Raw genomic sequence first — 11,698 nt, forward strand, 5'->3', positions numbered from 1 at the left:
TACATATATACTTCATAGCCAGTTTTTAAATTGGCCAAACACACGGGAGCAACTTAGGACCCGTTTACACAATGCTTCCAGTGAAAACGCATTGTTTTTCCATTCTCATTTCAGAAAAGTTCCACATTTACCCGGCAACATTTTGAAAATGTCCGTTTAAGTGGACACAGCAGAAATGCTGACAATGATGTTGCACCACTAGTGGGTGCTGTTGTTTGTTTTTGTAATGAAACCACACACATGCACACAGAGAACAATAATACGACAGACAAAGTTGGATATCTATTATGATGACTGTCAACTATAAAATGACCAAGTCCCAAGGAGAATATGGACAGTCATGACAGTTTGGACACCGCCATTGTTGCTATTGTCCATTTACTCACATATGTGTAGAAGAAGTGGTTATTACTTTTGTGGCGCACATTTGCAGTATCAGCGTTTCAGAAAAGTTGTGTTTTCCTCCATCTACACGGAGACGGAGTCTGAGCATTTTCAAAACGTGTTTTCAGTGGATCTGAGCACCCAAAATACAAACAAAAGTTTTCTGTTTTCACTTGAAAATGTTGTTTTGTAGATTCAGTTCAGCTCAATCCAATTCAATTCAACTTTATTTAAATAGCACAGTCATTTGTAGGTGCTTTAAACAGAGAGACCCCCAACCAATCTAAGATAACCTCATGCTTCACTTAATCACATATGGAGAAGGTAGAGTTTCTAACCCACTTGAGCCCAGTTTCAATATGAAACCATGAGGCTGCAAGACAAGCTACTGTGTGGAATAGCTCATTCTGTTGAGCTACAATGCTCATTTACATGAAGACTAGTTTTTATGACAGTTTATGTAAGTGTTCAGTTCAGATGACATTGTTTGACCTGTGTGGATAATGACTATGTAGCTTCTAAGTCACACGCACAATTCTCCCATAACCACCACTCAGTCTCGTTAAAGCGTTAAAAGTCAAATTGGTAAATATTAATCCCAAACCTCCTTTTCTAACCTGTAGTCACCCTCAACAGAGTTTTTCTGTTGTCCTATCATTTGTCCTATTATTTTCTCCTGGAGTTGGATTGTTGAAGTATAAATCCTGAACTCTGGGGGAAATTGAAGTAATGCTTCAACTCCATACAGAAAGACTCCCAGATCTAAGCTGGACTCGGAGGACTTTCTCACTATGACGTAAGCGTTTTAACAATTTCACCACTGCTCAGATCCCTGCATAGATCGAGTAAAGAGCCGACACTTCCACAATCAAAGAACAGGGCTGTGGGTTCATACTCACAACCTCTTGGATATAATAACTATTGGTGTGTAGTCTAAAAATCTAGGAAGAGCCAATAATACTCACAACACTACATGGGACAGTGTACGGAGAAAAGTTGTTGGCAACACCGAATCATGAGAGGAAATAAAGAGAGTCTTTCTTTCTCAATGTTTTTTCAGTCCGATTTGTTTATTAAATAACATTTAAAACAACGCACAGTAAGGTGCATAGATTAAAGAAGAGATGGTGACTTTGAACACACATAATGACAAAGTACACCTTTAGTAGAATGAGGTAGCACAAAGTGGAATCTCAAGAGATTACAGGTTGATGGCTTGCATTTTGTGTACCATTTTTTCCTCATTTCTATCGCAGCATCCTGGTATGAAACATTTAATCAGCATGAATTACATTGCATAAATTACTGTCACATAAATAGTTTAAACAGGAAAGACCACAAGACTTTAATTAGGTGTTTCAGTGTAAGGTCAGAGTAAAAGCTGCAGTTGGATAGAGTTACCAAGACCAAAAAGTAGTGCATTTGGCTTTAATTCTTTAAAATCCCTAAAAATTTGGAGATTTTGTCATTGCTGGTCTTCAGAATATCTTCTTTGCAGAGAGAGTAAAATCTCCCCCTTACTCATAGCAATTTACAGCAGACTGACAAAGACACATCGAATGAATCTAATAAAGCTTAACTTCCAACTCTCATGCATTGAGAGTGCAAACTCACAATCAACTGTTAACGTTTCACCTGTTTTGTAGTAAATTTTTGGTTAAAGTTTTCAGTTAAAAGATATCCTCAATAGCTGTGAAACTCCATTATAAATATGCTATTAATATGTTTTTGAATTATGCACTATTTCATCATCCATGTATTGAGTTCTGAAATGTGTTGGAAGAGAATAAATATTGTGTGTAGTTATTCATACATTTCTACTACTTTTGCACTTTTTATAGTGAAAAACACGACTATTTGAGTTTGCCATATTCACTTTCACTTTTGCTCATCAAAAGCACACAATTCACCCTTGAACAGGCACATACTGTATATGATGATTGTACTCGGAACACCAGGGAGCTCAAAAGGCACATGCGCTATGGTTGAGTTCACTGGGTGTGCAAACAGTGCTTGAATACATACAAGAGTAATGATGCAGAGTAAAAATGATGTTATCGAGGAAGTTGCAGGTTTTGCTGTATTTTAACTTAGTCATAATTTATATTCACAAAATCCTGTCATTCAAATATAAGTTAAATTACATTGTTGAAGTTGCCTGAGTGTCTTTCTTAAGCAAAGTAGCCATGACAGAAGAAAGCCACACACAGTAGGATCATGGCGTTCAGATTGACAATTTTCCTCCAAAGAGGTTTCTCTGTCGTGTCGGTGAGCTTCCTCTGCATCTCCGCCTCCTCTTCCGGCGTCAACTTGACGGCTTTTGTCGTCTCCAGACCACAGAAACACATCACCGCCTTCTTGAAGCAGCCAGGTTCCTCCTCAGGTTCTAGGACAAGGAAAACACAAGACAATGTTGGCGTCGCGTGTACATATCAGCCTGTCTTCGCTGTGTGTGTATTCTCCTGATAGTAGCTCATTACCTTCTATTTCCATGCTCTGGGAGTTGTTGTTATTGACCCAGTCGTCCTGTTCAAGGTCCACTCTCTTCTCCTTAGAGTTTCTCAGGCTCCAGCACAGTCGATACAACTAATTACACAAAAGGTTTGAAAGTAAGTAAATCCCCAATGATGGATTGCCTTGACAATTAGTTCAAAGCTAATAAATTCACTCTTCAGAGTCACTTTCAATAAGTGTCAGCACATAATATTGAGAGAAATATTACCCTGTTGTATGAGGACAGGAAAAACAAAAACAATGCAATGGCTGTAAATGGGCCACATGGAGGAGCCATTGTGTAGCAATAAGAAAGAAGTCACTTTAGGAAATCAACAACTGAAATGGCGCCAGACGAATTTTTAAAAAAAAGCTTTTGAGAACACATAAAGTTCAGACTCTGCACTTTGGTCATGAATCATTCATATCCTGGATACAAATGAGACGTACCGGCCTGTGATTGTATGTGTTTGTTAAGTAGTAAACCTGCACCCAAGATTAAAGATTATCACTATAAATGAAGAGGGAATGGCACGGTAGTTATTTGTTAAGAAATAATAGCAGAAGTTGTTGGGCTTTTCCAGCATGCTTTCTTTGTGTAAAGATTAAATTCAGAGTTAAAGCTCTAATTTTATCAAAACAAACATACTTAGAACTGCTTATATTGTTGGTATAATGTCGATAAATTGAAATGGTGGGAATGAGATATGTTGCAAAAAGTGTTGCAGGTTGTATTTAGAAACTCATATGGACAGTGAAGTAGTACTTGACTATTCATTTTTCTGAATACTTTTTACTTTATTCGCTACATTTGAAGACTGTATTAACCTTTCCTCCCATTATTCATTTTATCATTCATGATGACTCAGAGTTCAAAGTGAAACTATCAAAGTAGTTAACGATAACAGTTATAAACACTGTCGGAAAAAACTTGAGTGATCAAGTTACACCCAAGATGTATTACGTTTTGTCTATCAATAGTTAAAATTAGATTTTTACTTTGTATAATTTGTACTCAAGTAAATTATACTTATCTGGACTTCTCTTTGTATTTCTGTCAATTTCCAACTCATGCATGTCAGAAAATGTTTTTCAAAGTTCCCAACAACCTTTTTTATTTTTTTTGCCCACAGTGCAACTCATTAGAAAGTCCAGCATTCAACCAAAGAAGAAAAAAGGTTCTGTGTGACGTGAGAGTGTGACTTTAGATTTGAATGAGTGCTGTGCTTTCTTTAAATTCAAAACTGCCTTCTGCCAACTGTTTAGAAATACTGTTGGAGCTGATTTCTCAAGGATTGAATGATTTCTCAAGGTTAATCCCTCAGCAGTCACTTACATGTACGTCGGGGATGGGTTTCGTCATGAGGGAGATTCCCACAATCAGAACGCAGCAAGAAGTAAAGAGGATGATGGAGAAGTAGAGATAATGCACGCCACAGATGATTGTTGGGCAGTTGCTGGGTTCGACGCAGCTGCCCGTCCCATAGATAAACTCGGTAATCATCCTGGATAGGCCGATACACAGCCCAATAATCATGCCATAAAAGGCACCCTAAGGACAAAAGAAAATAGAAAACAACACGAGTTCAGATGTGTCTGCTGAAAAGACATTTGTATCCAGTACTGTGGTCAGTGCTGTGGTCAGAAAGATTGGAGAAAGATTGGAGAAAGATTGGAGATTGCAAAATTCTAAGTAGTTCTTTGTCGTACCAGAATAGGAGCGACTGACCATCATGAGCACCATAAACTTAAAACGGAAGCTGTTGAATTATAGAAGGAACTCACAGTTTCATTGACTCGTTTGCAAAAGATGGCAAGAACGAAGACGGCCGTGACGGGTGGGGCGAGGTAACTGGTGATGGACTGGATATAGTCGAAAAGCTGACCACTCTGAGCTGATTGTACGATGGGGATCCAGGCAATGCTCACGCCAATCAGGCCCACGATGAAGACTCTATACACGCACAAAGAAAAACAACATAAGGTCACAGGTTTGACTGATTGGCTTTTTTGAGTATATTGGGCAGGGTCAAGAAGGTCCATAAAAAACAAAAAAACAAAACTGGATTATTGTCATTGGATGCTACATTGTGGAGTATGTTTGTGACTTTTACTCAGGCGTCAAAATGCTTTCGATGAGAAACCTGATCCAGTGATGAAAACAGAATTTAAATTAAACTTTACTGTCCATTTAGACTATTTGAGAGTTGTTGCTGTTTTCTTTCTAATATTGTGCAACCTTAAAATTAAAGTCCATAAAGCGACGCAATCACACCGTCACACTAGTAACGCCAATAGACCAGAAACTCCTTCCTTGTTCCGTCACGTAAACTCAGTGTTGAGTATTGAAGTGGTCTGGTGACATTGAGGAGAACCCTGTCACCACTTTAGCTGTCTGTTGTTGAGTATTGAAATATTCCTATCGAAAATACCTCCTACAACCTCGCATCAAATAATCACCTGTCAGTGAGAAATTTCAAATGCAACCACAAAGGCATATTTTACCTGCCAGCGATCATGAGCTCCTTCTCACTGGCAGAACGCCGTATCTTGGTGTAAATGTCCATGGTGAAGAGAGTACTGGCACTGTTGAAGATGGAGGTGAGGGAGCTCATCAGAGAGGCAAGCATCACAGACAGCATCAGACCTCGCAGACCTGAAGGTGATAAACAAGATAAAGAGAGGGAACAGAAGTTAAAGTAAGAAACTACATTTTGAAGTTGGAGCTCCCGAGACACCTGGTCTTAAGATACCTACCATTGGGCATAAGGGCCACCACCATCTTGGGATAAGCAATGTTACTGCAACCCACAGTAGCACCGCAGTATTTCATACATTCCTTTGGGTCCACACAAGCCACCTCGTCTAGTTGCAGAGAGAAGTTTACGTGTTACACATTTTTATTCAACAGACATCTTTATTCTTAGTTATGTACATATGAGAACGTCTACGACATGAGTTGGCATTTGCTACAAGAGAAAGTGAAGTGAAAGAAAAGCAATCTGCTTACCAGTATAGAGGATCCTACTGATCATGCCGGGGAAAACCATGAGGAACATCGGCAGCAGCTTCAGGTAGCCACACAAGATACAACCTCCTTTAACATGAGACAGGTTCTTGGCAGAGAGGCAACGCTGGACGATGACCTAGTTGGGAAGAAAAAAAAAAAAGTCAAGAGTGCCATGAAACATTAGTTAAAATGAAAACACACGTGCTTTGATAACATGGTTTCAGCAATGAGATTTCTCTTTCGTCTAATTGCATATCGACACACATGAATTTCTTTCTGTTGGTCTTTCTGTCCAGGGTGTTCCCTGCTTTTGTTTTATCTCAGTATCTGCAAACATTACGGTCTAACCCTGAGAATGAATTTTCAAATTCAACTGACACGATCAAAAGTGTGTCAATCGATAGAATAAGTTTGTTCGTGACTTTGTTTGATGCTGGTAGCTCGTCAGCAGCAGTCATCACAAGTGAATTCTCTTCGCAATAAGAACTGTCACAGAGATGTTCTGCTCCTGTGTTTTACTGACCTGATCGGTGCACCAGTACCAGATGGCCTGAATGGTCAGACCGAACACCAGGCCAGGCCATGGCAGGTCCCCTGTTAACGCGTCTCTGAAAAGATGGAAGGAGTCTGCCCGAGGTTCGTAGCACTTTTTGCTGAGGTTCCCCGTGATTTCGGGGATGGCCAACATGTAGCGCTCCTGGAAGTTTTCATAGCCCCCAACTTCAACGAAAGCTGAGGATGTGCAAGAGTTTTTAATCGATGCTGTAATACAAACAAGACGTTTACTTCCAAATATAACAAATGTAAGGCACTTACCAAATCCCATAAGAATGAACGATCCTACAATCATGATGACGGTTTGCAAGGTGTCGGTGTAGATCACTGCAGCCAGTCCACCTGCGATACAATATGTGATATTATTCACCAGAAAGCATTTCATTCATATTACGCAAACTGCAGGACCATCAACATGCTTCACTGAAGGAAAAAGAAAACATATGCTTATGGCGTTATGCAAGTGCTCTGGTAATGGTCATCTTGTAAAATGTTTTTCAGGTGTGGATGCAGTATTACAGAACAGCAACAGAAGGCCGGTGCATCCTTATCTCAGTCCACGGGTGATTAACCACAATAACACACCACTGATAAACTCATCCCAGGGACAGTGTGTGTGTGTGTACATCTCTACATAGCCTTGAGAAAGGGCTTTACAACCACAATCATGGTACCATTCATGCCGATAAGACTTTCTGAGGAAAATATCAATCTGTCGAGATTCTATTTAGAGGAAGCAAATTGTTCCTATGCACAAACCTGTGACTGTGTACAGTGCGGTGATCAGTAGTAGCATAATGACAGCAAGGTAGATGTTCAACCCGAGGGCTTGGTTGATGAAAATGGCACCAGAGAACATGTCAGCCTGAGTATAGGAAAGGAAAAAAAGAACAACAAAAACTTAATAACATCCAGTTTGGATTCAGTGTTGAAATTGCACGTGACAGATTGTGGCACGAGGAAACAGTACAAAGTAGGCCTTTAGAGCAAATTTCCCGACAGCTAACCAACGTTTCTTTTAAATAGGGTAATGTGTTGCCGCTCTGTTGTTAGTGCTATCTGGATCATTTACAGCCATGTGGTTACTGATTTAACCTGTCAGAGAGATCACATTCAGTTTGACCTTTTCTCAGTCGTAAAGTCTCTTTCTCTTGTTTGCTCAGCTTTGTTCTGTCCTTTGAGTTCTGTTTGTCTTTTTAAATCCACTGTGCATTAAATGCACTGATCTAAAAGTGTTTGGAATGCACGCAGTGATTAAAGCAATTTAGTTCATCTCAAATGCAAAATAATGCAATTCGATTAATTTAAGAGTAGAAAGTACTGTTAGTAGTGTCAAAGTATCCAAACCTCTGTTCCTTGTGTCAGGGGAGATATTCTGTCTTTCTTCCCTCTGTTGACAAATTCTGCTCATTTTGTCTTGAAATAATTAACTTTGTTGAATTTCTTCATCTAAGAAAATACCACGACAAGTAACCTTTGAATTATAATATATGTGCTTTTTTTGATTTAGATTGATGATAATGAAGTTTCAAAGCCACTGTTGATCCAACAAAAACAGCTACATCACTATGAACAGATAAAATAATTATTATATGATCCTGGACAACACATTTGTTGTAAATTCCCTCTTTGAATTCATGTTGTATTTCAGATTGTCACTATTTGTTTATTCCTACAGTGGTGTCAAGCTGGACTTCAACGTTATATTTGGAGGTGTACCTAATATTCTGCCCCTCTTATGTATGTTCATGGAAGTAAAAACACCGACAATATCAACACTGTAATAGAGTCCGACTGAACCTTTGTGAAGACAGACAGAGCATAGCAGTTAAGATTGTAAAAGTGTAACTAATGCTGTGTCCTGCAAATGTTGAAATTAATGTGAAAGTTGTGATGAAACAGATTAGCTTTCCAACAACTTGAAACATGGAATGCACCTTAATGCAGCATATATAGTAACAGGTCAATAGTACAGATATTTGTGTTACTAAAATCTGAAAGTTTCTTTAAAACAACAAAACAGAGCAATGGGGCAGAACAAGTTTGTACTTTGTTACTTCTTTGTTCCGTCACTGACTTACTGATATCTTGGTGAGAACATAGAGGACCAGGGAGAGCAAAGAGAGATAGATGCGGATTCGCTGTCCTCCGAACCTTTTTTTCAGGTACTCGGGCATAGTGACCACCTGCAGTGAAGACATCCAGATATAATTAGACATTCGTTTACTTTGATTAGTTTTGCATAGGCTGTAAAGACTGTGCATTATCAAATGCATATACACTTAACATCATATTATGTAGTTTCACTTGTTGGTACAAAATCAGCCCTGACCAGTTGAGTCACTAGACGTCTGAAGGTGTGCCATGGTATCTGGCACCAAGATGTCAGCAGCATATCTTTGACATTCTCGTAGTTACACAGTGTGGCCTTAATCAAATAGAATTGCTTGAACAGGAAATTCCACGTACGTGCAATTTCATTGGAATCTGGTGCATTTAGAAGCCAAATCATCCCCTCAAACTGTTTGCTGTGTTCCTCAACCCATTAACTTACTGATAAAGGCAACTGCCATCAAAGGCTAGTATTTACAGGTCTAAAAGCAAGCAGGACCCAAAGTTTTGTTTTTCCAAACAAAACTTTGGGTCCGGCTTTGTTTTTCCAAACAAAACTTTGTCCAAGGCACCACACTACCCCCACTGGCTCGCCGTCTTCCATTTTTCATGCCATTTGTTCCCAAGCGATGCACCGACTGACGACATCCATATCAGCGGATCATTATTGGTGCATTCATGGGTCAGCGTGGGAACCCTGACTATCCAGTCCAGTACCTCAAAAATCTTTGTTGCATTTTAACTTTTCAGCAGCTCGTTTATTGGATCAGACCACACAAGCCCACCTTCACTTCACACTTGCGTTAATGGGTCTTGGCTGTTCATGATCACGTTGGCTTATCCTTCATAGGATCAGTTTTGATAAAGGCAAGAAAGTGTACTATGGAAAAAAATGTATATATAAGTTGTCTCCTGCGACTATTCGTGGCCAGTGTTGTGCTTACCCCAGCTTTGATGTAGATGGGCACAAAGAGCCATCCCAGAATCACGACGCATAGCAAAGCCTGAAACACACGATCAGAAGTCAACCACACATTTGATAAAGTGTGTTGTTGTCGTCCCTGTGTGAAGGTGTTCACGGCGTTGTGATTATCTGTAGGCCATCAGTCCTTCCCGACGGAGGCAAGTGATGATACGGAATGTGTGTCACAGGTTAGATATATGTTTGTGTAAGAAGCGATAATGGTGTAACACAGACAAGATTACTCACATTCCATTCAAATCCTCCAATGGCTATTCCTGCAGCTGCGCCAGTTCCAGCAACCCCTACGAAGTGGCCGCTGCCAATGTTGCTGGCAAAGAGCGAAGCTCCGATCTGTGGAGAGTTTAATCTGTCAGTCGTGTGTTGATCTTTCTTTGTTGTTACATTTTCAAACGACTTTGAAAATAATTTACGCCTGATTTTTGAATCATGTCATGTCAGCATCGTAAGTAAGTTTAAGGAAGATTTGCACAGATAGTGGCTATAATAAAAACTGGTATTACAGGAACACATCCGTTATGACTTTGAGCCTCATATTTAATGCGCCACATTAGTGCGAAACAATAAAACTTATCAGTCAGTGCATCCCTCCTACAGCCATAATGCCTCTTAGTCCAGGAAGATTACTGAGAAAGAAAAACAGCATAATCTCAGTTAGTCTGAGGATTCCTTGTATAATACCCACCGGCCACCACACCATGCTCCTTCCCGCCAGGAAGAATCCACCCACAGTGGATCGGTTGGTGCGTACCATCGCCTGCAAAGACAAGTTGGAGAAAAGTCGCATAAATCTGTACTAAACACCAAACCCCGCTCTTGTATGTGGTTTTAACTGCAAACTTATTTTGAAGTCTGCATTTGTGTTGAGATTCATATTTGTTTTCTTTAACATTTCCATTACATTGTTGATGCAGAACAATTACAGTCTTAAGTTACATTTTGAAGTTACTTTCAGTCTGATTTCAATGTGCCTTACACACACATTGACAAGAAAGGGATTATGTTGCATCTCACGTATAATGTGAGTATACTATCGATAAACAGAATCATTACATTTATAGCTCACGATTATAAATCAGCTCAATAACAGTTCTGCTAATGAATTAACTTTATTAGTGCTCTGTCTATTTTTAGAAAACAGTGTTCTGCTATTGGATAAGCAACAATCAAACTGCTGAAGAGAACGATGTGTTTGCACAACGTCAGTGTAATGCTTTTATATCGCATTTCCTCCAAATGCCTGCTGTAAAGGTAGAAAAAACAAAAACACTCCTGACGTAAAATGTGATGTCATATTCTGCCTCTGCCTACCTATAAATCTGCACATTTAGTTTCTGGCTCAAGAAATTCTGAAAGAGTTTTTTTCTTCAAATTCAAAGTAATATTGTCAAAGTCAAATAACTTCGATTCACAATTAAACCCCTGAAGCTGGAAAAATTACAACAAAAATGATTAAATAAAGCAAATAAGTACAAGGTTGGTCAACTTACCCATACTCCCACTGCCAAGACAACCAAAAAGTAAATCACAATAACGGAGATATCTGCCGGATTGTTGAGGTACACTGTGGGATTTGTTGATTCATTGCTGTTCCTCGAAAACTCAAATCCAAAATATGATCGTTCTCCAGCCATTTTGCTGAGCGGCCGAGTCAGAAACAGGAGTGTCACAGGAGTCGCTCTTCTTCAGACTGGTGCCACAATCCACAGACCCTTACCTTTATACCTCTGGTGTGTGGCTAGGTGTGTGTGTGTGTGTGTGTTGTGTCGGTGGGTGGGGGTGTGTGGCTTTAGGTCTGCGTGTGTGTGTGCGTGCGTGCGTGCGTGCGTGTTTGTGTGTGTGCGCTTGCATGCATGTTGTTGGGACCTGAATATCTGTATGAAGTCACATCATGGGGTCTGCAAGGCTGTGGCTTGGGAAAGTGGTTGCTATGGTCAAGTTAATGATATGTTCACAGGAGCCACTTATGAATGACAGTGTGTGGAGTCTGACATGTATTTAATGCAGTTGTGTTGATCTGAATCTGTTTATACACTCACATGAAAATGAGAACACGTCAATGTCAGCCTAAGGAAAGTTGAAGCGGTTGAGTAACTATTGAGTACAAAGTTTTTGTAGAAACTGCATGCCTTGATTTCACCCCGCAGATGCTTGAAACTGTT

At 39.7% G+C, this 11,698-nt stretch overlaps 1 protein-coding gene across 1 annotated transcript; it reads right to left on the reverse strand.

The window, feature by feature from the left end:
- Window positions 1–1,428: 1,428 nt before the first annotated feature.
- slc5a1 (solute carrier family 5 member 1) lies at window positions 1,429–11,272 on the reverse strand. Its single transcript, XM_080477660.1, has 15 exons — window positions 11,027–11,272; window positions 10,222–10,293; window positions 9,765–9,869; window positions 9,499–9,558; window positions 8,524–8,628; window positions 7,202–7,307; window positions 6,704–6,784; window positions 6,411–6,619; window positions 5,888–6,023; window positions 5,635–5,742; window positions 5,383–5,533; window positions 4,663–4,831; window positions 4,214–4,429; window positions 2,865–2,970; window positions 1,429–2,770 (listed from the first exon to the last, which is right to left on the reverse strand). The coding sequence occupies exons 1-15, from the start codon at window positions 11,168–11,170 to the stop codon at window positions 2,556–2,558; spliced, it is 1,983 nt and encodes a 660-aa protein (XP_080333786.1). The 5' UTR covers window positions 11,171–11,272; the 3' UTR covers window positions 1,429–2,555.
- Between the last annotated feature and the right edge of the window lie 426 nt (window positions 11,273–11,698).

Source organism: Lipophrys pholis (assembly GCF_963383615.2).
Source record: "Lipophrys pholis genome assembly, chromosome: 12".
Lineage (NCBI taxonomy): Eukaryota > Metazoa > Chordata > Actinopteri > Blenniiformes > Blenniidae > Lipophrys > Lipophrys pholis.